This window comes from Saprolegnia parasitica (genome assembly GCF_000151545.1).
Source record: "Saprolegnia parasitica CBS 223.65 unplaced genomic scaffold supercont2.31, whole genome shotgun sequence".
NCBI lineage: Eukaryota > Oomycota > Saprolegniomycetes > Saprolegniales > Saprolegniaceae > Saprolegnia > Saprolegnia parasitica.
Window position 1 is genome coordinate 302,308 of NW_012156425.1, and position 27,411 is coordinate 329,718.

Sequence of the window (27,411 nt, forward strand, 5' to 3'; positions counted from 1 at the left end):
GTCCGCGGTTGGTGGTGCGGCTGCTTTGTCTTGATGCGACGACGAAATAGTCCCATGCTAATCGTATCACCACCATTGGTGTGGTATTACATGTGGGTATGTCCAGTAGCACGTGGAGTCGACAACGCCTCGACTCCAAGAAATACGATGTTTTTGCTACACGTGGGCCAATGGATGATGAGGATAATATCATCATCATCCATTGGCACAAGTGTAGCCATTCACATATTATGTGAATGAGAGAGAGTACAGATTGAGGAGAGGTTTTGGTGGTGTAAGTTGAGGGATGAGTTGAATGTGAATCGTGTGTTTGAGAGTGAGGTTGTGGCTTTGAACAGGGCAGGATTTGTAAAGGAACATGAGTCGTTGGAGAAGAGGTTAACTTCTCGCTTGAACGAGCAAACACATTGCATCACATTTTCAGGTCGCCGACCCAACCAACAAGGCCCGTCGATGCGTGAATTGCGTTTTTGTGGGCTGTCAACACACAAGAGCTACGGCGTTTCGAGGCCAACGCTCCGCTACCGTTCGCTGCAGCTCACGTCGCCTTCTTGCTCCATCTTATTGTACATGAACGCCATCGCATGCAGACGAGGTCGAGCCATCGACGAATATGGATTACAGTGCATTTTGCAGTGGATAGCTCATGTGCCACTCGTCATGCGCTTGCTGGCTCGGTACGACAAAGATGCGCCAGAGCTTGACGTCGAGGGCATACATGGTCTGCTTGTAGCGCAGCGTGAGCAAGCCGTTGAGCACGGCCGAGGCGCGATCGAGGTAGTAGACACCATCGCGGATGCGAGCGTCGTGGCTAAAATAGTACTTTGCACTCGCTGCGAGGTGCACCGACGTCGCGGGGCACGGGGCGCGCGGCCCAAGCACGACCCGGCTCACCACATAGCAAAACACGTTGCTGCTCAGCACCAAGGCGCTGAGCAAAATCAGGCGGTCCACGCGCCCGATCAAAATCGTTCCGCTACGGCACACACTCTGAAAGTCGATTTCGTCGAGTCGGCACAGTTTCTCAATGGCGCTATCGACGACCACGGGCTGCGTCATGGACAAGGTCGACGCGACGACCCAGAGCACGAGGCAGTTGAGCTGCACATAGTACCGAGCGTACTCACGCGTCGCGACGAGCGCAATGTCTTCGACGATGGTGGCGAGCCACGTGACCTCCCACGCCGCCAAGAGCAACTTGGTCGTCGAGGTCGGCACGACCGTAAAGTACGCGACGGTCCCCGAGCTCGCAAGGTCGAGGGGCGCCGTCGAGAGAAGACTTAAAGCAGTCAGAGAGCGAAGAAAGAGCAGGGGCCGGCCGACCCAGACGATCCCCCCGACGCGGTCGAGCTTGAGCATGTTGGTGCCAACAAAGTGCCCGCGGCACAGAATCATGTAGAACGTTGTTGTCACGGCGACAATGAGAATCATGAGCGTCACAAAGGAGACAGCCGCTTGAAAGTACGCGGCAATGTCGGTCGTGAGGAGCCACGGCTGCACTTGCTGGAGTAGCGGCAGCTTGATGTCTGTGAGCACGGTGAGCGTTCCAGAGTCGCCTTGGAACGAGATGACTTCGCGGTGGCCGAGTACCCAGTCGTAGAGGTACGTCCACGCAAAAAAGCCAAAGCCGACTTCGCTTGGGTCGAGGAGGTTGGTGTGGAGCAGTGCGAGTGGCGCCGACCCGTTGACTTTGGCATAGATCATCAACTCAATGTTCAGACTGTGGACTAATGCATTGGTTGACGCAGCGATGGACGCAAATGACGCATTGGCTGTTGGCATGTAGGTCTGAAGGAAGCGTGTCGTTTGGTTGAGGTAGACGAGGCAGAGGGCGATATTCGATGGGTCAAACGAGCACATATTGCGGTAGTCACTGGGTGGTGACGCGCTGAGACCCGAGAGAATCGCTGACACGATGTAGTGTTGCCGCGTCGGGACGATCTTGGCCAGAATCGGCGCGGTTGAGGAGCACGACATGTCGAAAGAGAGCATGCTGGTCAAGCCTGCGGACGTGAGCCGACTCGTTGCGAGTTCTTGGCACAAAATGGAGGCGCCAAACTGGTTCAAAGGCGGCAGTAGCCACTTTTTAGGGACTGGACTGGACTGTGGAAGAGGCGTGATGGAGGCGTAGGCCGCTTGCGCTTGCAGCGACAGACTTAAAGCGCGTCGGGTCATTTGAAGAATGTCGCGGAAGAGGCTGCTAACGACGGCTGGAACACTTACATACACCATGTCCGAGACGCCAAACGGACCAAGCGTGGCAGTGACAAGCGCCAAGCCGTTTGGCAGCGGCGACAGTAACGTCAAGTTTCTTGTCAAGACGGTCTGCAGCGAGGTATTTGTAAAGGCAAACCGAGGACTTGTCCGCAAAAGACTGAGACCACCAATGCCACTGGCGTTGGACACGATCGCCGAGAGATCGTTGGCAAGCGACCAGTACATCTTGTATGTTGTCTGACTGCTCCAGCGGTAGCTGCCGTTAAGGGACATCAATGGCATGGGGTAGGCGACGCCGTAAGCGTTGACAATCGTGTAGCTGTTAATGGCGCCGATGCGCTTGTAGTTTTGCCACTGTACTTGAAAGGTTGATAGACCGTACTCGCGCCATGTGGCTGCTTCGACTCGTAATGGCAGTCGCTCGGCAGCCACTGAATGCAACCAGGCTTCACCCTGGCTGGTTTGCCGCAAATCAACGCCAAAGGCTGTCTCAAAAGCGTTGCCCCAACAAAACTCAAAGGTCGCCCAGTCAATGTTGCGCAGGACCGACTCGAGGTACACGGCAGCGTTCGACTCCATCTTCTGACATCGCATTTGGCGCTGGTGCGAGTACGCCATGTGCCACGTTTTCTTCCAGTCGAGGTAGCAGTACGGTGTAAAGATCCAGGGCGCGTTGCATGCATCCGAGACGCGAAGGCCCGCAATCGATGCTTCGATCGAACTCAATTCGCTGTGCTGGAGCCAAGTGCCATAGTTGTGGACGGTCGAGACGTAGGCTGTCGGTGCCGCAAACGACCCAAGGAGGTTGATGCTCGGATCATCCAGTGCGATACTGTGGTTGTCCAAGCCAAGCACGAGCTGCTCGTTGAGCCAGGTGGCAAAAAACGCGTGGTGGCCGGTGACGTTAAAGTTGGGCCAATACAGATCGTTGGCCAAGTTGACTTTGGAGATCTCAAAGTACGAGACACTGCCTGCAATGGCCATGATGACGTAGCCAAGACCAAGGACGGCGAGGGTCTTGCGCCAGCGACGGCCCCACGACACGAACGCTTTCGGAGGTGCTTTGGCGTCCAGCACGTCCATTGGCTGCGGACTCGTCACTGGCAGTACATCCATTGGCTGCGGACGCCTCGTCGGCAGTATAGATCGGACTCGGGAGATCGAGAGCGAGTCCACAGTTAGAATCCACAGCGGAAGGTCCAAGAGGTAGCGGTCGCCACCAATCGTAATGGGCAAAAAGCCGCAGAGGAGGCACGTGACGCAGTCGTATGTGTCGACCTCTTGCGTCCACTCGGCCAGCGACGTTATCGGTGCTGCAAAAGCATGCGCCGAGCCAGTGAGAAGCGACTCTGTCTCGCGAACGCACCAATTGGTGCGCGAGACTCGCCGGAGTAGGCTCGTGATGACCACTGATAGGACTACAGAGGCGACTTGCAGGACCAGTAGTAATAGCATGCGGTCGCTGCTGCCAACAAAGATGCGTCCTGCGGTGCAGAGAAGGCCAAAATCCATGTCCTGCCCGACGCAGCGTCGATCAATCTCAATAGACACGCCAACGGGGCGGCCACTTCGAGCCCGACATGCGACACCCATACCAGCGCGGCGCTCAGCGGCGCGTATAAACGCGTCATGTCGGTGAAAACGAGCACGAAAAGGTCGTGGAGACTGTACGTGAACCACGTGGCTTCGCCTGCAATCACGGCGGCTTCCAACCACGACCGAGGACAAGACGTCATGCGCGTGTAGCCAAGCGAGGAGGTCAGTTGAAGCTGCGGTGCGCTCAGCAGCAAGATAGCACTCGTGCCGCGGATGAACATGAGCTGCCGACCGACCCAAACCGAGCCGACGAGCCGGTTGAACCGCAGTAGGTTGATACCGACGACTTGAAACCGACTGTAGCATGTGTAGAGGAGCGCGACGACGCCGACGCTCACAAGGTACAAAGACGTCATCATGACGATGTAGTAGACCATCTTGGTGGCAGTCTCGAGTGGCTGGTTGCTCGTGACGTAGTGCTGGCTCGTATACAAGTTGGAGAGAAGGACGATTGACGACACGTCGCCTTCAAACGAGACGGCTTGGCGAAGCCCGGTGGCCCAGTCGGCCGCAAAGCACCAGCCATAGAACGTCCAGGGATCGTCCCGAGCGCTCAGCAGCGGCTGCTGCAAGAGCACCCACGAGCCATTTGCGGATGTTGCAAACTGCATAAAACCAGCTTGTGTGGCGTGAAGGATCGGTGGCAACGACTCGAGCATCGACAAGAGGTCATCTGGAATCGGCAGCTCCCAAGCCAGCTTGACGCTGCTGAGAGCGCCGATACACAAGTGCCTGGCGTCGACGAGAGGGCGCAAATGGTTACGACAGAAGGCGCGTCTCTGTAATTCGCCAGAAGCGCGAAGAGCAAAGCCATCGGCGATGGCTGCACTGTCAGCGGGGCTACTTGTGAGCAGTCGTCGTAAAAGCCAAAGGGCTTTTGAACGTACGCCGCGGCGCGACCTGCCACGCACGCCGGATCACCGCCATAGTACGTGTGATTGATCCACCGAGGCGGCGTCGGTGCCAAGACAACGACCTGAAGACTGCTAAACGATTCAAATCGTGTTGCCGACGTCGCGAGATGCGTGAAGACGACATCTTGAAATCGATTGTACGCAGTGACAAGGGGTGCTGGCCGCAGCTTGTAGCGAATGTCAATGCTAAGGTATGGTCCGATAAAGGTGTGGAAGACCCACGCCTTGTCGACGAGGTTGCCGCGGTTGTCGGCCATGCCTCGATACGTCTCCAAGTTGATGGCGGGCAAGGATGAGCTAACGTTGGCACCAAAGTAGCGGCTCGTGCCCCGTACCATGCTCCGGTTCATGAGCATCGCGTTAAAAAGGTCGTTGAGCGGAATCCAAAACATGTTTTGGGTCGACCACGGACCCGTGACTTGGTCGAGCGCTTTGAGCGTAAAATTTTCTTGTCTTCCTATAGCGTTCGAGACAACAATGGTCTCGGAGACGCCGGGTTGCCACCGACTCTGCCACTGCAGCTCAAAGTGAGAGACATTGTACGATCGCCAGTAGGTGAGCTCGTCGGCCACCGACGTAGTGTTGGCCGCTGTCGCCATCTGTGCCAGAAACGAGCGACCTGTTGTCGTTTCTTCAAGCCCACGCTGGATTGCCGCGTTAAAGTTGTTGGTCCACATTGCCAAAAACGCGTCCCATGGCTGGTTGCGCAGGATAGCTTCGAGGTACACGGCAGCGTTGGTTTTATAGCGGCGCTTACAGCGTTCTTGCCGAAGAAGCGTGTGGGCCATCTCGAACGTTTTGTTAAAGTCAACCCAGCAGTGCTGCACGTTCATGCGCATGGACCAGTAGGTGCTGAGCGTCCGGAGATGCGGCACAGCGTACTCGATGGACGTGAGTTCGCCGAGGAGGACGTCGTGCATGTAGGGCGTGTAGATGGACGTAAACGCGTCGATGGTCGAGTACGTCTTGGGCACGATGGCCGAGGCAGAGAGCACATCGAGCGAGCCGTTGGCGTTGGTCATGAGAAACTGGTTACAGAGATCGATGAGAAAAGCTTGGTAGCCCGAGACGTTGTAGCCAGCCCACCAGAGGTCGTTGGCAAAGCTGGGCTGTAAGAGGCTCGTGTAATAGACGCAGCAGGCTAAGGACGCGAGTACATAGAGGAGGCCAAGCGCAGTAGAGACCACGGAAGACATCGATGACGCAAGCTGGGTACGTAAAGTGCGCTGAGCGTCGCTGCAACCGACAGCGTAACTGCACAAACCGTTTTTGAGCACAAAAGCTCTCGAGATCGATTGACTGGTTGTGACATGTGGGTATTTAGCGAGAAATCAGCCCCAAGATATCTTTACCAAGTTGTGGCAGGGCCTCTAGGAAGCACTCAAGGCCGGTGGGTTCGTTGGCATGTCGCTCAAACGTCTGCAAACAGGGCTTCGTACGAGGACTCGTGGTGTGGTTGGGACATCCATTTCGCAACCCCGACGCTTCGACGCCGTTCTATCCTTTTCCAACACTAGTGTTCTCGCAATGTTGAAGAGCATGCTATGCTACGAGTGCACCACTCTTCAAGTCGCCAAATATATGGCGTCCTTAAGGCGAGAACAGCTCGAGAGCTTTATGCCCTTGGGTGGTAGAGTGTAATTATATAAGTGCTATCGACGGGAGAGGATCCATCCGAAGGATTTAAATCGACGTTGGCGGCCTGGTGCCACGGTTGGTGTCACTTGGATGCTTGATGGCGACTCTCGTAGCGGTCGTGCGGTGTGGCTCACCACACGCATCGTCGAATCAGCACGTCGCCAGTGGCTTCTCGTCGTCGACGTTCTATCGCTGCGGATGCAAGACCAGAACGCATGTATGGTGCAATGGGTTATTGTTGAAAGAGAGCGTCTTAGCCAAGGGAATATAGTCTTTAGCACACTGTGACAAGAAACGACTCGTCGTATGGGCAGTCCATGTTTTTGAGGTTGTCGGCCGGGTACAAAAAGCCATCGGGGCACTGCTCGTGGTGACACTCGAGGTTGCGGCACCGAAACCCTTGGTGGTTGGTGTACGATTGCACCTCGACCTTCATTGGCACGTTGAAGCCCGTGCGCCAGCGGTTGTACTCCATGCACTCTTTCCACGAGTGGTGGCCATCGTCGCACTAGAACGCTGTAATGAGAACGATAGCGTGCACTGGCGCAAACGAACCCCCGGTGGCACGACGCTAATGTCGTACCAGTGCTTGCCGCGGTCATGGCTAAACTCAAAGACTAGCCATATCGGTCGTGAGACGAGGCGTAGATACACTGCAACGTCGTACGTGTCGCGCTCTCGGACCGCCCGACGCGGAGGGTGCCGCCATCGTACCGGCTGCCGTGAATGTCGTAGTACCCGCCCTTCTTGATCGGCTCGTAATAGACCGGGTGCTTGTCGCCCACCCGCAAAATGTACATGAGCTCAATGTCCTTGCCGCAGTTGTTTTGGACGCGGATCGCATTCTTGGGGACACGGGGGGCGGGGGGCGGTGTCGTCGTCGTGGGTTTCGGCGTCACCGTCGTCGGCGTCGGTGTTTCAGTGGTCGGAGCCGGTGTCACCGTCGTGGGGGCCGGTGTCTCGGTGGTCGGTACCGGGGTTGCCATTTCGTTGACTGTCGGTGTTGGCGTCCCATAAATGCTTGACTCGATCAGATGCGACCCGTTGGGCGGCTCGGTCGTCGACGGCAGTGTGCCGACGATCGCGGCAAAGGCCTCTGAGTTCTTATCGGTGTCTTGCGGCAGCACGACCGGCACCGGGCTGCCGGTGGAGCTCAGTGCGAACGCCGAGGCGGTCGAGGCCTCTTTGGTGCCGGTTGTCGCGATCAGCGTCGTCGTGACACCGATCGCGACGAGGACGAGACCGGCAACGACGACGAGCAGACGCCGCCGCCGAGCAGAGGCAACGGCAACGTCGTCCTTCTCCATGTACTCGCGCTCGTCCGTCATGCGCCAGACGATGACAGACGACCGCTTCCCGTGGCCATCGAGCGTGGAAATGGGCGACTCGACGGCCATCGCTGCTCGAGCTCGAAAAAGAGCAAATGGTCGGGTTGTCGTCGTCGGCCGAGAGCGACTCACGCGTCGTCCAACGCAAGCGCGCACCCACCCACACCGCGTCTCGTCGTGGGTCGTCCAACGTCCATGCGATGGCTCTGGTTCGTGCCACGCTTGTTTTATTGCGCTCTGGTTTGATGCGGATGACCCAAACGCATTATTGCATTGACTTATAGGCGATATGTCGTGTCGAGCGATAGTATGTATACGGCAGCGTACTAGACGGCAAGCGACAGCAGTCTACGTGTAAAGGTATTGCGAAAGGTGGTGTCAACGGCAGGAGATTGGGTTGGGAGGAATGCCATCGCGTGATCAGGTGCGATGCCCGCCAGGTTATCAGAACCAGACCGCCCGTCCAGTACTCGACTACATTTTCGACTAACTCGTATATGCATACACTAGACGTACCTACTAGTGGAGCTACATGCTAGCTCGAAGTACGTCAACCGTCCAGGTGGATCTGGAAGAGCGCAATGCGGTTTGATCCGCAACATTGACACGCATCGCTAAAGCAATTTTATCCAATTAAAACCCCGCACGGCCAAAGTAGAGCCGTGATTGGTCTTATTTCGCTACAGGGTCGATTAAGTGCGTAGCGTCATTGACTAGTATTACTCTTTGTATAGTTTAGGTAAAGTACGAGTATCGGGGTGGCTGTGCACACGCAACAATCCAGCCACACTCTATCGCCCACCAACTCTACCACAATGATTGACGCCTCTTTGGTGACCAAATGACAGCTTGCATGCGGCTTGGGCATGCTGAATATCTGGAACTAGGTAGGTTTCTAAAGCGGCAGAGACTGGAGCGGCAAAACGGGGCCAGACAGCGCCACGTTCTACGGCAGCCAGCATCAAGGGAATAACTACTTATTCCCTTGGCCAGCATCCACGCAACGGTACATATTTATATGTAGCACCTCACTCCAATTACAAAGCCGTGGTGAGCATCCAGCTTCAGAAGCCCAGACGTCGCGCGGTCAAGGTGGTTGTTAAGGACCATACGAGCCCCGACGTTGGCTACGTCGCGGTATTGGTGATGATAAGCTAAAAAAGCCCGTCCCATCGCCTCCCAGCTCATGGTCTGTCGAGCGAGCACAAAGAACGCTAGTCTCGACGTATGCCAAGACTTTCTAACACGACTGTGACGCAAGATAAGCTCATGTGCCGTGGTTGGCAATGATCGCACTCGAGTGCGGACTTATTCGCGCCACGAACCCAAACCACCCCATTCCCGTTGCTTGAGAGAGGTGTTGCTTGTCTCTGCGGTTCCTATCGCAGCTCATGGCTCTCACTGCAAACGTGGCATCTTGGAAATGCACTGGCATGTGCGAGACCCATGGTCCATCGCAGTATGATAACGTGCTACTTCTTTGATCCTGCTTTGTTAGAATGAATGGGTCTGGCTGTCGATACACTCGTCAGTACACAGACGCGAGGTGGGCTTCACATTGCACTTGACGACCGGCTAAGGTGGCGTGCGTCCAGCCAGTATCCGCATACCCTCCGGACATCGTTACACCTCATCGTCCGCAGCATCTCGTGTAGCATGGCGCGGCTCGTCGGCGTCGGGCTGCTGCTCTTGGCCACCCTCGCGCTGGCCGCGATGGACCCATACCAGACGCTGGGTGTTCGCCGAGGTGCGTCCGAAGCGCACATCAAGCGCGCCTACAAGAAGCTCGCGATTCAGTACCATCCGGACAAGACGGGCGGCGACGAAGCCGCGACAACCAAGTTTGTCGAGATCCAAGCCGCGTACGAGGCGCTCACCAAGAGGCCATCATCGACACCTTCGCAATCTCAGCAGTCGTACTACCAGCACCACTACCATCAGCACCAGCAGCACCAGCAGTACTACTCGTACCAGTACACGTCGACGCCACGCCAGAATGCCGGCGGCGGGTCCATGCTCTATGTGCTCATCATTGTGGGCCTCCTCGTTGCATTCATCTGGTCCCAGCTTCAGCCAGAAGAGCCTGCAACGGTGCCGCCACCGCCGCCACGAGCGCCTTCACCGCCGCCCAAGGTTCCGACCAGCGCCAGCCCGTTCCAGTCGCTCGCCGCCACGTACGCCCCGCATGTGGCCGAGTTGACGGACGCGCATCTCTCGCGCCGGGGACGGCGCACGCTCATCTTTTGCGTCCGGGCTGACCCCGTCTTTTGCAGCCCACTGCAGCAATGGCGCCTCATGGAGCACGTTGCCTTGGCCGTGGCGAGGGACCCCGTGACGTGCACGTGGTGCGACGCCGAGACGGGTGCGATGCGCGACCAGTGGGCCGCGTTTTTCGAGCAGCAAGGCCTTCAACCTGACGACGGTATTATTTTTTGGATGGATTTCTGGGATTTAATATCTCATTTCTTAGGCTTTTTGATTGCAATTGTCAACAACACGGCCAAGTGTGCTGTCTTGCCGCCAACGTCCGAGGTGACGATCGATGTGCTCGACACGTGGGTCGCCAAGCTCCTCGAAGGTCAAGTCGACCAACAATTGCTGGCGATGGACGTGCCCGTGCTCTCGCCTATCTACGTGTAGTTAGTTGGTTGGCTGTACTACACTTATATACCGCGTCGACTCTAGTTTGCACTGTCGGCGTGTCTCATCGTTTCTCTCGTCGCCCTATAGTCTCCCTGTCCATCGAGTGGAGAGTTGACTCAAAACATTGAAAGTCTCTGTCATCAATGCCAGGACACCGCGATCAAGCTTGTCGATATCCGCTCTGTGTCCGGCGACAAATGGTCGGTGGCTCGATCCTCGTCGTTGCGTCGTATGTCCTTGTAGTATCCCTGGTAGTATCCGATCTATCCAATCCATCCATCCATCGATCCATCCATCCAATCCTCGAAGCGACTCGCAATCAAGACCCCGATTTCGTACATCTCTCATTCTATTACCTTAGACGACCACATCAGTGCGTCGTGCTAGGAGAGTGGCACCACCAGTACTTGTGCTCTCGTCGGCCACGGTATCGAGGTCGTCGTCGTCGTCTTGGATGGCAAGAACATACTCGGACGACTTGGAGCGCTTCTTCTTCTTGCTCGCGAACACGCGCGGCCGGCGCCAGCGGCTGCGGCGATTGTCCGACCATTTACGCACCTCGTCCACGACGAGCACACTGGACGCGATGCTCGTCATGTAGACAAGGTCGCCGAGAGACAAGGCTTCGGTTTGGAACGCGGCTTGGAGGAACGGCACGTAAATGACCATGAGCTGCCCGAGAAGCGACGCGCCGACGGCGGCACAAAACGCCTTGTTGGAGAAGAGACCAATCTCCAACACCGACTTGGTCTCGGAGCGGCAGCTGAGCGCGTTAAACATGTCGAAGAGCACAAAGGTCGTAAAGCTCATCGTGTGGTCGCGCCGACTGACGTGCCAAGCGTCATCGAGTTCATCGACAAACACGTACAGCGTGCCGAGCACAATCAAACTCGCCGAGACAAGGACGCGCTTGAGCATCGACCGGGTAAGAATCGGTACCTACATCCCGTGTTTACATCTTTTTTTCAAAGAGAAAAAAATAGACAGTAAACTACCTCGGGCGACCGGGGGCCTTCCTGGAGCACGTCGTCGTCGACGGGTTCGACACCGAGCGACTGCGCCGGCGGTCCGTCCATGATGATGTTGATCCACAGAATCTGCATCGCGTTGAGCGGGTTCGGCAGCCCAAAGAGCGTCGTGATCGCAATCAAACTCAGCGCGGCCACCGACGTCGAGAGCTGGAACCGCAAGAAGTGCGTAATGTTGTGGTAAATGCCTTTCGCTTCGGCCATTGCGTACAAGATCGTGCCGAGGTTGTCGTCGAGTAAGATCATATCGGCGGCTTCTTTCGAGACATCCGTGCCGGTCGTCCCCATGGCGATCCCGATATCGGCGGCTTTGAGCGCCGGCGCGTCGTTGACGCCGTCGCCCGTCATGGCCACCTGCGCGCCCATGGCCTGCGCCGCACGGACAATCTGCAGCTTGTGCGTCGGGCACGTGCGGTAAAACACGCGGGTGGTCGCGAGCCGGGCTTGCAGCGCGACATCGTCGAGGTGGTCGAGCTCGGCGCCAGCGCAAAAAGCAGGTCGTTGTCCACATCCTGGAGAATGCCCACTTGGAGCGCGATGGCCCCAGCCGTCTCCTTTGCATCGCCCGTCAGCATGAGCGTCACGACACCGGTCGCTGCAAGGGACGCGATCGTGTCGGCGACGCCGGCGCGCGGCGGGTCCGAGATGCCCACAAGGCCGAGAAACACGAGCGACTCCATGGTCGGCCCCTTGGCCAGCGCGAGAACGCGCAGACCTTGGTGGGCGAGCGCATGCGCCTTGGCAAAGAGGTGTTGGCGGTCCGTCTCGGAGAGCGCCCGGTTCTCGAGTCGGTCGGTCTGCACGTGCGTGCAGCGGGCAAGGATGGCTTCGACCATGCCCTTGACATGCCACGTGCTACTACTGCTTCCATGGTCTTGGACACGGACGGCCATAAACTTGGCGTCCGAGCTGAACGGAATCTCTTCGAGCCGCGGGTGGTCGCGCCGAACGTTAGGCAACAGGCCAATCTCGGGGGCCGCCGCCGCCAGCAAAAGCGCGCCTTCCGTGGCTTGGCCGACCACGTCGCCGTTGACAAGGTCGGCGTTGTTGCAAAGGACCCCGGTGAGCAAGAGGCTGGTGGTCGCGACGAGCTCGGCGGCGCTTCGCGCCTTGTCGAGCGGCCACATGGCTCCGGCGACGTTCAGGACGTACACCGCCAGTGCTTGCATTTGGTTGGTGGTTAGCGTCCCCGTCTTGTCGACGCAGAGAATATTGGTGCACCCGAGCGCCTCGACCGCCGGCAGCTTCTTGAGGATCGCGTGCCGAGACGCCATGCGCATGACGCCGAGCGCCAGTGTGACCGTGACGCAGATGGGCAGGCCCTCGGGGATCGCCGCGACCGCGAGCGAGACGCCAATCTGGAGCATTTTGAAGACGGGCTGGCCCTGGAGCGCGCCGACAAGCACGATGACGCCAATGACGGCCATGGACGCCATCGAGAGCTGGTTCGCGAGCGTGTCCATGCGGGCTTGCAGCGGCGTTTTGCGCTCTTCGACCGAGTCGACGACCTCAAAGACAGCCCCAAACTCTGTCGAGCGGCCCGTGCCGTACACGATTGCTTTGCCGTGACCTGTCCGCACAAGCGTGCCCATGTACACGAGGTTCTTGCGCTCCGCGATCGGATGCGAGTGCGCATGCTGCAAGGGTGCAATGTGCTTGGAGACCTAGACCACGTCGTCATGCACGCAGCCAAGAGCAAGAGACGACGACGTACGGGATGCGTCTCGCCCGTCAAGCTCGACTCGTCGACGTCCAAGTTGATCGCTTCGACGAGGCGCCCGTCGGCAGGCACGCGATCACCCGTGGCAATGAGGATGATGTCGCCCGGCACGAGGTCGGACGCGTCGAGCTACGCGTCCACATGAGGATGACACACGCCATATTAACGTACCTCTTGGGTGAGGCCATCGCGTACGACGCGGCAGCGCGGCGGCACGAGCTCCTTGAGCGCGTCGAGCGTCTTCTCACTGCGGTACTCTTGCACGAACGCAACGGTGACGACGATCGTGAGCGCAACGACGATCGAGATGGCGTCGTCGAGATGGCCCATGAGCACGGAGACACCGCCGGACGCCATGAGCAGCATATTGAGTGGGTTCTGGAACTGCTCGAGGAACTTTTTGATCAAGCTCTCTTCGCCGTCGGTCTCGAGCGCGTTCCTGCCGTGCGCTAGCCGGCGCGTATGGACCTGCGCCGCCGAGAGGCCGGTGCTAAGGTCGACGTCGAGGTCCCGCGCGACCTCGTCCACGGAGCGCGACGCGGACGAGCTTGCGTCCGTCGGTGCGTCCGCCATCTCCACGTAGCAGTAGTCCCAGCCCGACAGTATGTTGTGGATACCGCGTGTTTTTCACGGCATTGAAACGTAGCGTACAAATCCAATACAAATATGGAGTTTTGAAATACAATATAAAACGCAATATTTCATAACATTTTAAATCAAGTGGCCAATGGCATCGCGCCACAAGGAGTCGCCGGATCGTAACCGGATGCGAGATACCCGATTTGACGTCCGATTCAAATCCAGATGCCGCGTTTCCCGTTACCAGAATCAGCCAGATCTCGGTCCACATATATAACCAGATCCAGATTCCAGACTTGATCCAGCCATACTTCGATCCAGCCCCAGAGACCAGACAGTTGCCGAACGTGGTGGTTATACGCGAGAAAAGCTGTAGAGGCCGCGGGCATGTTGCTTGACGTCCTTGCTTTTGGCGCCAGTCTCATCCACACCTCGATCCAGATACCCGACGCAGCGTCAAGATGCAGAGGTCAGACTTGGTCGAGCCAAACCTCGATCGAATCGCCAGAGACCAGTCCTTCACCATGCGTAGTGGTTCTGCGCGTAATCGCTGTGGCCGCCGAGAGTCTTATTTTGATTTTCTAGCTTCTGGCGGTCGTTCAATCAACTGTTCACCGCGACTTCAGTCGATTAGAGCATACGTGGCAGCGAGCTCGGCTTCCGAGCCACTCCAGCCATGGACAACGCGGTCATGGATCGGCGTCACGACGAGTCGCCAGAGCTTGATGTCGAGTGCATAGACGCTAGTGCCATAGCGCAGCGTGAGGATGCCTGTGAGCGCCGCTGACGCCCGGTCAATGTAGTACACATCGTCAAGGATGCGGCCACCATGCAAGAAGAGGTACTTGGCGCCACTTGAGAGCAGAAGCGAGTTCGTCGGGCACGATGGCACGGACCGTATGCGCACCACCAAGTAGCTCACGCACGTGCAGCCAAGGACGATAGCATGCAATTGCAGGAGCCGGTGCACGCTGCCAATGGCAATCTCGGCGCTGTGACAATGCACTTGGTAGTCCATTTCAGTCACGTGACATTCTCTCTGAATGGTGAGCGACGCCGTGATGGGTTGCAGCGATGTGAGCACAGCCACAAGCAGCCACACGAGGATGCTGTTGGGCGTCACAAAGAGCGCGGCGTGTTCGCGTGTGAAAATGAGCTCAAGATCGTTGACAACCGCAACCAGCCACGTCGTCTCGCCGGCGGCTAGGAGGACCGTATACCACGGTGTTGGTGGCGCTGTAAAACGACTGAGGACGCCCGAGGTTTCAAGCTCGAGCGACGCGGTCGAGAGGACGCAGAGTGCCGTGAGTGATCGGAGAAAAGCAGCGGCCGGCCGACCCAAACAATGCCCCCCACCCGCGAGAGCTCGAGCATGTTCAAACCCTCAATGTGCCCGCGGAGCGCAAATACGTACAGCGACACGATCACGGTGACAGCGAGCATCACGCACGTAACGTACATGACACCCGACTGCCAGTATTGCGCGGCATTGGTCGCAAGCTGCCAGTCGAGGACGTCTTGCGTGAGCTCCGGGTCTTCGTCTGCGAGGAGCGTGAGCGTTCCGTGATCGCCTTGGAATGCAATGACTTCGCGCAGGCCCAGCACCCACGACGTCAGGTAGGTCCACCCAAAGAAGCGAAAGGAAGGCGCGTCAAAGATCGGCGTCGACAAAAGCTGCAGCGAGGTGGCCAGGGTTGGCGTGTAAACCATGAACGAGATGTTGAGGTCGTCCACCAAAATATTGACAAGGTGCGTTCGATGAACGTACGTCGCCGGTGCCAGGTACCGCGTGAGAAAGGCGCGGGTCGTGTTTAGAAGCACTCGGCACTCGGGCACAAAGCTGGCGTCGGCGGCGCAGACCGCACTGAGGTTCGTTGCGTGCGTCACGGACGCCAAGATGGCCGACACTAAGTAGTGCGTCCGCGTTGCCGTAATGCGACTCGGGCTCGGTACGGCGGGAAGACACGGCGACGAGAACGCCACGAGGTTCGAAAAGCATTTTGCGAGCGGCTTGCTAACCAGGTACTCGGGGCACAGCGGGCTGCTCCCATGTGTCTCCAAAGCGCTCCACGCAGCTGGAATCGGACACGACATGGTGTTGGGTACGATCGATGCGTACAAATTTTGGGCGTCCACATTCGCTGCCATGGCTTCGCGTGCGTCGTTGAGAATGTCTCGGACAAGCTCCACGACGAGCGATGGCACACTCACATACACCAAGTCGATCACGCCGAACGGGCCAATGGACTCTGCGACAAGGGCTAACCCATTGGCCAACGGCGACATCAATGTCAAGTTGGTCGTCAAGACGGCCTGCAGCGAAGTGTTGGCAAAGGCGAACCGAGGACTCGTTCGCATAAGACTGAGGCCACCAATACCACTGGTGTTGGACACGATCGCCGAGAGATCGTTGGCGAGCGACCAGTACATCTTGTACGTTGTCTGACTGCTCCAGCGGTAGCTGCCGTTGAGAGCCATCAATTGCATAGGGTACGAAATACCAAAGGCGTTGACGATCGAGTAGCTGTTGAAGACTCCAATGCGCTTGTAGTTTTGCCACTGTACTTGAAAGACTGATAGATTGTGCTGACGCCAGAGAGCCGCTTCGGCTTGCAGTGGTAGTCGTTCAGTCGACACTGAAAGCAGCCAGGCTTCACCCTGGCTGGTTTGCCGCAGATCAACGCCAAATGCTGTCTCAAAGGCGTTGCCCCAACAAAACTCAAAGGTCGCCCAGTCAATGTTGCGCAGCACCGACTCGAGGTACACGGCAGCGTTCGACTCCATCTTCTGACATCGCATTTGGCGCTGGTGCGAGTACGCCATGGGCCACGTTTTCTTCCAGTCGAGGTAGCAGTACGGTGTAAAGATCCAGGGCGCGTTGCATGCATCCGAGACGCGAAGGCCTGCGATCGATGCTTCGATCATACTCAGCTCGCCATAGGCAAGCGTTGCCCCATACGTCGTTGTCGCAGACACTGTAGCGATGTTGGTGCCAAGGAGGTTCAATCGACCGTGCGTCGCGTCCAGCGCACTGTCCGCGACGCGCAAGACAAGTTGTTCGTTGAGCCAGCTGCCAAAGAAACTGTGGGTCGTTGTCATCTCAAACGTGGCCCAAAAAAAGTCGTTGGCCAAATTCGCCTTGGCGACTTGCAAGTACGAGATTGAGCTTGTGATGGCAACCACCATGAAGCAGCCGCCGAGCGCCACTTTCACATATTTGCCACGCTCGAGTAGCCCAAGGCGGCGCGGTAAGCGCGGTCCGAGCCGGTGCATACATGGCGAAGCCATCGCGGCGCGGCTCGAAAGGCCGATTGCCGACACCCGCGAGAGGTTGCAGTGGCTTCGCGCAATCGTATCTTGCAGAACACCCCACGAAATCAAGTGAAACACCTCTCTACGCTTTCGCCATGTGAACGGTACAATGCCGCAGAGGACACACGAGACAGCGTCGTACTTGTCCGTCTGCGCATGCGCCGGCGTCAGCAGCGCCGCCGGAAGCCCCGAGAGGAGCAAGCTGACGTCTTTTAACGCCGTGGCGCGATGCGTGCGTCGCCGCAGGGCGTACGTCGCGGCCATGGCGATAAAGAGAACCACGAGCTGCGCACCAACGAGTGTACCGAGACGGGCTTTGTCGCCAACAAGCAGCGCGCCGGCAGTGCAGCTAATGGCATAGTCCAGGTTTTGCATGGTGCAGTCGCGTTGCAGCGAGAGCGTCGCTTGGATCGGGCTGCTCATCTCGAAACCCACGAGAACGATGAACGCGCCGAGACTGCCAAGTGGTCCGTACACGCGTACGGTTTCTTGGTGCGGCAGACTCACGAGAAGAATGTCCGTGACGACGTACAGGACCCACGTTGCCTCGCCCGCGACGAGAAGCGTCTGCCACAGCGGGCGCGGTGCAAAGACGAGCCGCCTGTAGTCGCCGACTTGAACAAGCGAGAGCTGCGACGTGCTGAGCATCAATATCGCGCTCAAGCCGCGCAAGACGAGCGTGGGCCAGCCGACCCAGATGGAGCCCGCGATGCGGTTGAAGAAGAAGAGGTTGCGACCGAGGAGATGGAAGCGCAAGCGGATGGCATAGAGCGCACTATAGAGTCCGATGATCGCAAGCATGCCGGCGCTGTAGACCACGAGGTAGTAGAGCACACGCGTGGCGTCGTCGAGCGGCTTGTTGTTGCTCATCACAAACGGCTCGCCGGTGTACGCATCCGAGATGAGGACGAGCGTCGCGTGGTTGCCTTCAAACGATACGACTTCGCGCGACCCGGTGGCCCATTCAAGCAAGAGACCCCAGCCGTAAAACAACCAGCCGCGCGACATCGCGTGCGACACCAGCGGTGCTGTCAACAGCGCCCACGACGCATTTGCGCTTCGTCGCTGGGCAAACTGCATGAGGCTAATCTGTGCGGCATCGAGTGCGGGACGTGCCCTGTCGATAGCGGCCAGCACGGACGCAGGCAAGGCGAGGTCCGCTAGAACGCTTATGGATGCCGCCAGCGCGTCGCTGCAAGCCAAAGGCTCCACGTTTGTCTGCAAGGCACAGATCTCGGGCAGCGTCGCGTTGGCGGCCAGGAGCGCAAAGAGCAATGTCACGGGTTGGAAATGGACGGTAAACGGGCGCAGATGGTTGCAGTCGTCGAAGAAGGAGAACGGCGCTTGCACAAACGCAGTGGGGGCACCGTGGGTGCACATGGGATTGCCTCCAAAGTAGTGCGTCGCGTTGCGCCAGGATGCGGGCAGAGGCGCCAGCTGTAGCGGCGAGACGGCCTGGAAGGCTTTTAAGAGCTCTTTCGAGGCGTCGAGGCGCTCAAAGAGTGCCGTGTAAAAGGTGTTGTACGCACTGGATAGCTCGGGCACCATGGGAAACACACGCGTATCGACGTTAAAGTACGGGCCAATCGTCGCGTGAAACAAAGCCGCTTGGCCGACAAGCTGCCCATGGGCGTCGGCGAGACCGCGGTAGGTCTCGAAATTGATGGCCGGCAACTCGGTCGCGTTGATGCCAAAGTACCGCGCTGTACCCCGCACCATGCTGCGGTTGAGGATCATCGCATTGAATGCAACTTGGATCGGCATCCAGTTCATGGTCTGGGACGACCACGAGCCCGCGACGAGCGGATGGACTTTGAGTGGCAGCGCCTCATGGAAACCAAACACATTGGTGAGCGTGAGTGTCTCGGAGATGCTTGTGAGCCACCGGTTTTGCCATTGGAGCTCAAAGGTCGTGAGGTGGTGCGACTGCCAATATGCGACTTCGTCTGCTATCGTTGTCGTTCGGGACGCAATCGACACGTCAGCCAGCCACGTCCGACCGGCCGCGGACGCGCTAAGCCCTTGCTGAACGGCGACGTCAAAGTAGCTCCCCGGCGTGCCCCACATGGCCATGTAGTCGGACCACACTTGATTGCGCCCGACAGCTTCGAGGTACACGGCCGCGTTGTGCCGATAGCGCCGCGCACACCGAAGTTGGCGCGCGATTGTCAGCGCCATTTCAAACGTCTGGTTAAAGTCGACCCAACACGTCGGCACGTTGATGCGCATGCTCCAAAACGGCGTGAGTGCCCGCAGCTTTGGAATGACAAAGGCAGGCGACGTCAATCGCGATGAAACGAGGAGGCTGTGGATGTACGGCGGGTAGATGCGCGTCATGGCGCCAACACTCGCGTCGTACGTCTTCCGCACCATCGCGTCGGGGCGACGGAGGTCCCACGAGCCCGATGGGTCCACGGGTAGAATCTGGTTGACCAAATCGATGAGAAAGGCTTCGTACCCAGACGCGTTGTAGTTTGGCCACCACAGAGCGTTGCTGGAGCTTTGCGCCAAGACGCAAAGGTACGCAAGACCGCCAAGCACCGAGAGGACCATATATGTGACGCCGAGAAGCGCCTCGAGTCGCTGTCGCGGCGAGATACCGAGCGGCATATGAATTGTCGCCGCGTAACCGCGTCGTTTCGTCTTTTGGATGCCGTCGCGTCACTTGCGTTCGTTTCAGGCGCCAGGATTGTTGTGAGTCTATTGAGATTGCCATATCTTCGTGACAAGGCAACACCTCTGACGCGGCATGTGACGAGACGGGGCGGGTCGGCAGAAAGTCGTGGCCACGTCTTGCTTTCGGAAGTCTGCTGCCTCGTATGACAAACCAACGTTGCCAACAACGTGTGGCGGGCAGCCGGCTACAACGTTGTGGCCGGCGAGACCTCATTGCGTAGAATATCACACGCGGCAAATCGGTTGCGATCCAGCATACGCGTGACGATGCAAGGGTAGCGGCTCGATGTTGGTGCCACGGCTGTCAATGCGACGTCGGAGGTCAACAAACGATCCTACTGACAGTCGCACACGCTCTCTCGTGCTAAGCGGCAGCGTCGGTGGCTACCTGACGTCTCCGAGACCATCGTCGCCTCGAACGCTGTAGGAATGCAAGAACGTTTTACGCTTAAAGCGCTGGACCAAGCCACGGCCCCTCCTCGGTCATGGAAAAGTCTTGGGAGAGCCTTCTCACCGACTTGGTGAAATGCAGCTAGCCTCGCCAACTCGCTAAGAGTGTATGTTAAGTGCTCTGCATGCATGCGCAACCCATCTCCAAGACAACGAGAAATGTCCGACCCTCTCCATACTTGGTAGACACCAAGGCTGGTGGTTCTGCTCGTCCATTCTCTGTGTTTCCCTGTACAATATGGAAATCGTACACTGGACGCGGATTAAAAATGATGTTACGCGAAGGATCGAAGCGACGTCCAGACTACACGAGTGCGCTGCCAATGATGCCACAAGCGCGCGGGCTCAGTAGCAGATGGTGACAAGGAGCCCTTCGTCCGAGTGGCAGTCGCGCATCTTCTTGGCGTCGTCGAACGGGTAGAGGTAGGCGTCCGGGCACTTGGGATCGTTGCACTGGACCATGCCGCAGTTGTAGAGGTGGTTGTTGGCGAGGTTCTGCGGCTCGACCTTCATCGGGACATTGTAGCCCTTCTTGCCGCTCTTTTGGCACTCGTCCCAGCTCTGGCCGTTGCCACACTACACCGTTCCGAGAGGTTAAATACACGCTGCAAACAATGGAGTCGAGTACGTTGGGGGTGACGACGCTGAGGTCGTACCAGAACTTGCCGCCGTCGCGACTGCACTCAAACACTAGGGAGACATGATGAGCTCGACCACCATCGTGGCGCGAATGCGTACAGGTGGCTTCTTCGGATCGGCCGACGCGAAAGGTGCCGCCATGGAAGGTGCTGCCAGCGACGTCGAACGTCGCCTTGTCACTCATCGTGTGGTAGTACGTCGTGAGTGCGCTCCCGACGCGAAGCGTGTACATGATCTCGACCGACTTGCCGCAGCTGTTGACCAGCCGCACACTCGCCTTGGGCATCTGCGACGACGGCGACGGGTTCGGGTTCGGACTCGGACTCGGTGCTGGCTGCGGTTGCGGTTGCGGCTTGGGTGTGTCAGGGCTCGGCGATGGTTTGGGTGCGTCCGTGCTCGGTGATGGCTTGGGCGTGTGAGGGCTAGGCGATGGCTGCGGCTGTGGCTTGGCCGTATCGGGGCTAGGCGACGGGTATGGCTTGGGGCTCGCGCTGCTAGGCGACGGGTGTGGCTTGGGCGCATGCGAGCTTGGCGTCGGAGCGTCGGAGCTCGGTTTCGGAGTGGACGGGCACGGCGTCGGGCGATGGCTGGGTCTGGGTGTTGATGGCATCGGCGTCGGCTTGCCCGAGTACGCCTCCTCGTCATCGGTGCTCGACGGCCTGGGTGTCGACACGTTCCGTGTCGTGTGCGTCGAGTTGTTGTTTGGTGTCATCAAATCGGCCGTTGTCTCTTCAGGCGTCGGCGTCGTCGTCAGTGGCGTTGCCGTTGGCAATGTGGCGATGCCGTCGGCGGCGGCACTCGGCGACGTCGGTGTCGTCGATGTGGGCGTCGGTGTGAAAGCCGGTGCGTTGTTGCCCGAGCCTTGGTTCGATTCGGTCGTCGCGGCAGAGACCGCGATCGCCGTGACGACGCCAAGCGTCACAAGCACGAGGCCCGCGAGGACAAACCACGCCCGGCGGCGCTTCCACCACGTCGCCGAGTTGGCGTCCTTCTCCACATACATCGGATCGTCGTCGGTGATGCGCCAGACCGCGATTTGGTCGTTGCCGCGTGCCATGGACGCTAGAGATTGCAAAGTAGAGACTACCGAATGTCGTGTCGGTGGTGGTGCTCTGGATGCTGGATATTGCTTTCGCCGACTGGCTTTCCATACAAACATCAAGTACAATACCATTGGGCAGTATGATACAAAACAGGCGGGATGACATGGCATACGTGGCAGCGTGGCCGCGCAGCATCCGCATCGCCAGGCGGTTTGTCGCGTTCAAGATGGAATCGCGGATACGGACGTGGCGGCGTCGACACGGAGTATACATGTGCGTTGACAGAGGAGAGGACGAATGAGTACACTGTGCCACCCACGTTCGCAGTCGAGAGGCGGTCACGCGCCCGATAGCAACGACCATTCTTGGCACCAAGATCGACGCATCGAGCAAGTGTTGCACGCGAGTGAGCACGACAACCTTGCGTCGCTGGCTGCCTACTATCGACAACGAGGTACAATAGAAGAGATGGTAACAGTCCATGGTCATATCGTTTCTGGGATTTCGGCCCGGTGCAGGAACGAAGCCGGAATCGCGCATCGACGTCGATGAACGGGATGCAACGGCAATGGTCGTCCGTGACGCAGCTCGTTTCGGTTGAACGTCGGTTGTCGTGGTTGCTTGATGCGACGCCTGTGGGTCCACACGCAAATGGCTCTTCTTGCCGGCTCGTTCACAGTCAAACCAATTCCAACGTGAATGCAATACAATTGGTCAAAATAAGTCTAGAAGCCCGATGATGATTGGCCCATGGACAACAAATTATGAGGCTGACATGAAATAGTGTGACATAAAAGCAGTTATGTTGAATAGTGTGCCTAGGGCTCGGGATGCAGCAGGCACAAGGTGCTCCGAACAGGATCGAATGCATTCGCATGGACGAACGGCGACATGAGGCACACAACTCATCGCGCCACGCGCCTGAACTTGACGCCCAAGAAAGACATGCCTATATTTCAAGGGAAAATAGCTCAATTCCCTTGGTCTATTCTCTTACTGCATTGAAAAACGCGATGGCGTCGTCGAGCCAGCGTCCTCTCACGTCGACGAAGGCGACGCTGGGCCACGGCGCTTTGTCTCGGACGCCCGGGTGAAGAAAAGGAAACGCAAGGCGGAGTTCAAGGCAGTGCCTATGCCCACGTTTACAACACAGACAGATCCAATCGTTCGAACGATAAAACCGGCGGTGGCCTAAAACGCTATCGCGGCAGATGCGAGTCTATCTATCTATCTATCTATCTATCTATCTATCTATCTATCTATCTATATCCATTAATCTATCGACGGTTCAGTCATGTACAAATCCTTGCTGCTGCATCGCTGTTGCGAGCCATTTGGTTGCGAGCTAGCTTTGCGAGTGCTTTGCATGCATGCTACTCGTAGGACGGTATCGCATTCCGGCGTTCGTGTTGTTGGATGGTGGTGACTGCTCTGCTGCTTGTGGGCTGCATATCTTCAACGGCAAAGTCGCGGTGCATAGAGCAATTTGCGATGATCACATTTCCAGTCTCGGCAGTGAAGCGCAGTGCATATCTGCAAGGCGGTCCCTGTCTCGGAGTCTCCCGCGACCTCGCTGCCGAAGTTTACCAACGAAGCCTGCCAGACGATCCTTCAAGCGACAGACCTTGGGCCTGTCGTCGCCTCGGAGAGCGGTTTTGTGTATGGTCATCCAAGTGTACAAACACGACCTCGTCCTCCGCGCCCGACAACATTTGGCTCGCAAATTTAATTTCCTTGGGTCTGTACATCAACGGCACCTCTAACGAGCACCGGCACTTGCTCGTCTTGCACGACATGCAAGAAGGAGCTGTTGCTTGCCTCGAGTTCTCACTACTAGTACGGACGGCGCAGTTGGGCGCGGAAGCGCACCTCGTGGACCCGAGCCTAAAAAACCGAGTGCTTCCATCCTTCTCGACGACGACCGACAATGATGTGATTGTCGCCAGCACGGAGCTCACGGCGACGATGCAAATATTTTTTGCTACTTGCAGCTACCGGTACCTCTGCGGGCTGCCGCACGTGATGACGCTTGCCAAGGCGACGACTGGGTCGACCTGCTGCCTTGACATGACGCAGTGGACGACGGCGCTGGCACGGATCCTCGATCCGTTGGTCAGGGCGACGTCGATGTCGCCTTCTGGGCCCGCATTTGCAGCCATCACCGAGTCGGCTCGGGTGCGACGTACACATTAGCGTCATTTGTGTCTTCAACGAGCACGACGAGTGGCAAGCCGACCAGCCACGAGCTGCACGGAGCCAGACAACCAATGACACGGACCTTGTGCGCGTTGAAGTCATGCACATGTACCCGCTCGTCAATGTGGCTGGCTACTTCACAGCCGAATTGATGATCGATGATTATGGATGGACGCGCGAGGCACTCATGCCTGTGGGCCACAGGGTTCTTGCGTGGGCGGCAAGACATCGATCTCTCCGAGTGCGAGTTGGGCGATCATAGACGGTGACCCCTAGATAAAGCAAGATGCGCTTCGCACCCAACTTTTGGACCTTTGGCATCTCGAAGCCGCTGCCAAAAACAGGCGAATTAGATACCAGCCATCGTGATATATCGGAGCACAATTCTTTTGTAGGCGCAGTGTCGAGATCGTTGCGATCTTCCCACACTGCACAGCACATAGTCTGGTGGAGTTGTCAGCAGTCCTGCGAACAGCAAATGTAGAATTCTGGGATAGCATTCGTATCCAGCTTGATAGAGCCGCAAGATTCGCGTGGGAGGATGTTTCGACGAGGAAGCCACGACGGCCTGCCACGAGCTCAGATCGGATTGGCACCAGGTTCCAGTATCCGGAGCGTATCCCCTTCCTTTTTGGTCCAAGGTGCATATCATTGCGAGCTACATCATTGCGTGGGTCGCTCAGCAGGTGATCCTTTCTGCATCCTGCCGTGGGCGAGCGCATCCTCCTCCGTCCATCAAAATGACCCATCAAGGATGCTGCATTTCTCGTCCCGACTGCGAAATGTCAACAATGTGGGAAACGTGAACAATGTGGGAAACGTGAACAATGTGGGAAACGTCACCGTTGGGTTTCCCACGTCATCACGCACCACCATTCCGTTTGACAAACTTAGCTCTGCACACTGCAATCGCTCTTATCGTCGCAAGACGACCTCTTGCCGAGTACACCACCACCCTAGTACGCACCTCCTACCCCGCACCATTCCCGTTCACAACAAGGGGCCATCGGCGTGGGTGGGCTCAATTTCACACCTGATACCTGCGTGATAAAGCACGGTGGTTTATGTGGAGCTACCGTGTGTCACGCTAAAAAGGACAGCGAAATTCCATCTCCGCCAATCACCGGTGACATTTCGTATCAATTTGGCCAATCACTGAGTTCTTCACCATGAGTCACAAACCATCGCACTTTTCTGTCCGAGTGATATCCATTCGAAAATTCGCCCTCCGATGACGGCCAACCGCGAGCACTCGCCGCTGCTGGCCGCCCCGAGCTTAGCGCCGGTCGCCCCGACCATGGCCCTCGCGACAGGCCCGACCCGGCAGGTCTCGCTCGGCGGGAAGCAGCGGCCGATCCAAGAGGTCCATCCGCTGCCGTGGTTCCGCAGCCCCGAACTCTCGATGAACAAGGAGAAGGCGCGGCTGCATCTGAAGCGCAAGCAGCAAGCGCTCAAGGCACCCGAGCGCTGGACGTGCGGCCGCTACTTTGGCTCGCTCGGCAGCGGCGAGAAGTGCGTCCACCTCCTCGTGCTCGTCATCCTCATCTTTACGATCGTGGTCATTCTCTCCATCTTGTTTGCGCCCGACGCCAGTACGGTGCCGCCGCCCCGCGCGCTGCGATGGGACGAATGAAGCCAACGACGAAGAAGAGAAGGAGAGCGCCACGACGGTCTAGTCGTACGTTGTCTGGCGTGTATATATATATCGTATGCAGTACATGATGGTCCATGCGCGGGCGGCCATGCGCCCCACGCCCCACCAACACGGCCAGGCGACCAGAAGTCGTCGTTGTAGTAGTGGACAGAGTTATTCGTTCTAACTCGCAACACGGTCATCTTCAGGGCCATCTTCATGGATAGTACCATGGTTCATCCATGCAGCCCTTGCCTGCAGGAGGATACCGATGGTCGCATCGATGCGGCAAGGCAGCCGATGCAAGTGGCATCCAATACGCCGTGGCACATGGCGCAATGTGGGTGGCGCCAGCCTGTAAAAGATGCCATCGCACGCGCCGACGAGGGCACGCATCGGCCTCTGCACATGTCGTCGCCTACGGTGTGCCATGCATGAAGGAGGATGTCGAGACGCGCCCGGTAGCTGCACGTATAGGATGGTCGCCGGACTCAGATTAGCATGACCTAGCTTCTTCATGGACCCAGGGCGTGCCGCATGCTCAGAAGCATGTCGTCGAGCGCATGGGCCAGGTAAAGCATCAGGAAGGTACAATTCCTCATCGTCCGTCATGTCCATGTAGCCACTGTCTACCTACGCGACGCACTCCATGCTCCTCTACGCTTGCCAGCGCTTGCTGAATTCCCGAAATGACTGGTGCCGGAAATATCGTCAAACTCGATCGGTCAATGATTACGTAGGCAACATCGATAGGGAGGCACAATAAGAAAACTTAGGCACATATATCGAAGGATATATCCTATGACCTATCCAATCAAACCTAGGATCGATCCAAAGCCGTCGATGAATATTAGATTTGAATACAATGTTCATCCTAGGGCATGAAGTCTGAGAGGTTTCTTGGCCGCAGCATGAGCAATGAGCTGAGCGCAGCGATCCTGCGGCGCATTCTCGACGACGTCAAGGGTAGCGGGGGCACCTTTGGCCCCGAGCATGGCACCATGCTCATGGCCATCTACCACAGCGAGCCCGACATGACCTTGTTCCAAGCTGCGGTCGAGCTCGTCGAGAAGAACCGCGTCACGCGCATCACCGCGACGCCGAGCGGCCGCGCCTTGGTGCGCGTCTCGGCGCCGTCGCACCATGGTGCCCACGCCATGCACATCTGCTTTGCGCACTACTGCTCGTGCGACGCCTTCAACGAGGCGACGGTGCACGGCCGCTTGACCATGGTCCGCCTCCCGAGTCGTACATGCCGTTGCCTCATGCCATGTCTAGTGCAAGCACATGCTCGCCGCGCTCCTTGCCGACGCCGTCGCCAAGATGCAGCAGGTGACGGTCGCGGACAGCGAATTTGCCAACTTGCTCTGCTCGGACGACGCGACGATGTAACACGAGGCTCTATTTATCTTGCCGCCTGTTGTACTTGACGCCCATTGTCCGCCCATGCGCCAGGAAACCACTGCACATGGCCCTATCCTAGCGACTTGCGCGAGTCTCTCTCGAGCATGCTGTGCGTGAAGGACCTCTATAGTATCGGGCTCGTTGGTGCGCGATGGCCAAATGGGCCGGTAGCATGACCTGTTTCTGCAATGTTTTGTTCCTACAGCAGGTACTGCGAGGCAAGACAGCTTGAAGAAGCGTCGTCTTGTACACCTAGCGCAACGAGATGTAATAGCAGCAGCGACGTTAGGATGGCGCGTGCTTCATGGGCTTGGTCGGTTCTTGGAGTCTGTTCGCTGTCTGCGACAGATTCGTAGAATAGGATGTTATAGACACACTATATGGATATGGTATAA

At 57.7% G+C, this 27,411-nt stretch overlaps 8 protein-coding genes across 8 annotated transcripts; 3 read left to right on the plus strand and 5 right to left on the minus strand.

The window, feature by feature from the left end:
* Positions 1-618: 618 nt before the first annotated feature.
* Positions 619-5,923, minus strand: SPRG_07861 (hypothetical protein; the record flags this gene model as incomplete). The annotated part of the gene is made up of 3 exons (XM_012346852.1): positions 619-3,732; positions 3,786-4,511; positions 4,658-5,923. The coding sequence occupies 3 exons, from the start codon at positions 5,921-5,923 to the stop codon at positions 619-621; spliced, it is 5,106 nt and encodes a 1,701-aa protein (XP_012202242.1).
* A 716-nt stretch (positions 5,924-6,639) lies between these two features.
* SPRG_07862 (hypothetical protein) lies at positions 6,640-7,762 on the minus strand (the record flags this gene model as incomplete). Its single annotated transcript, XM_012346853.1, has 3 exons — positions 6,640-6,873; positions 6,921-6,982; positions 7,033-7,762. The coding sequence occupies 3 exons, from the start codon at positions 7,760-7,762 to the stop codon at positions 6,640-6,642; spliced, it is 1,026 nt and encodes a 341-aa protein (XP_012202243.1).
* A 1,559-nt stretch (positions 7,763-9,321) lies between these two features.
* Positions 9,322-10,385, plus strand: SPRG_07863 (hypothetical protein). Its single transcript, XM_012346854.1, has 2 exons — positions 9,322-10,115; positions 10,164-10,385. Exons 1-2 carry the CDS (start codon positions 9,350-9,352, stop codon positions 10,331-10,333), a joined length of 936 nt encoding a protein of 311 aa, XP_012202244.1. The 5' UTR covers positions 9,322-9,349; the 3' UTR covers positions 10,334-10,385.
* Positions 10,386-10,693: 308 nt separating this feature from the next.
* SPRG_07864 (calcium-transporting P-type ATPase) lies at positions 10,694-13,687 on the minus strand (the record flags this gene model as incomplete). The annotated part of the gene is made up of 5 exons (XM_012346855.1): positions 13,256-13,687; positions 13,079-13,213; positions 11,874-13,028; positions 11,332-11,838; positions 10,694-11,275 (listed from the first exon to the last, which is right to left on the minus strand). Exons 1-5 carry the CDS (start codon positions 13,655-13,657, stop codon positions 10,694-10,696), a joined length of 2,781 nt encoding a protein of 926 aa, XP_012202245.1. The 5' UTR covers positions 13,658-13,687.
* A 598-nt stretch (positions 13,688-14,285) lies between these two features.
* Positions 14,286-19,585, minus strand: SPRG_07865 (hypothetical protein; the record flags this gene model as incomplete). The annotated part of the gene is made up of 2 exons (XM_012346856.1): positions 14,286-14,933; positions 15,002-19,585. 2 exons carry the CDS (start codon positions 19,583-19,585, stop codon positions 14,286-14,288), a joined length of 5,232 nt encoding a protein of 1,743 aa, XP_012202246.1.
* Positions 19,586-20,351: 766 nt separating this feature from the next.
* Positions 20,352-21,872, minus strand: SPRG_07866 (hypothetical protein). The gene is made up of 3 exons (XM_012346857.1): positions 20,840-21,872; positions 20,730-20,791; positions 20,352-20,677 (listed from the first exon to the last, which is right to left on the minus strand). Exons 1-3 carry the CDS (start codon positions 21,795-21,797, stop codon positions 20,447-20,449), a joined length of 1,251 nt encoding a protein of 416 aa, XP_012202247.1. The 5' UTR covers positions 21,798-21,872; the 3' UTR covers positions 20,352-20,446.
* Positions 21,873-25,200: 3,328 nt separating this feature from the next.
* Positions 25,201-25,826, plus strand: SPRG_07867 (hypothetical protein). The gene has a single exon (XM_012346858.1). It carries the CDS (start codon positions 25,211-25,213, stop codon positions 25,610-25,612), a length of 402 nt encoding a protein of 133 aa, XP_012202248.1. The 5' UTR covers positions 25,201-25,210; the 3' UTR covers positions 25,613-25,826.
* A 668-nt stretch (positions 25,827-26,494) lies between these two features.
* On the plus strand, positions 26,495-27,026 carry SPRG_07868 (hypothetical protein). The gene is made up of 2 exons (XM_012346859.1): positions 26,495-26,844; positions 26,891-27,026. Exons 1-2 carry the CDS (start codon positions 26,524-26,526, stop codon positions 27,002-27,004), a joined length of 435 nt encoding a protein of 144 aa, XP_012202249.1. The 5' UTR covers positions 26,495-26,523; the 3' UTR covers positions 27,005-27,026.
* The last annotated feature ends 385 nt before the right edge of the window (positions 27,027-27,411 follow it).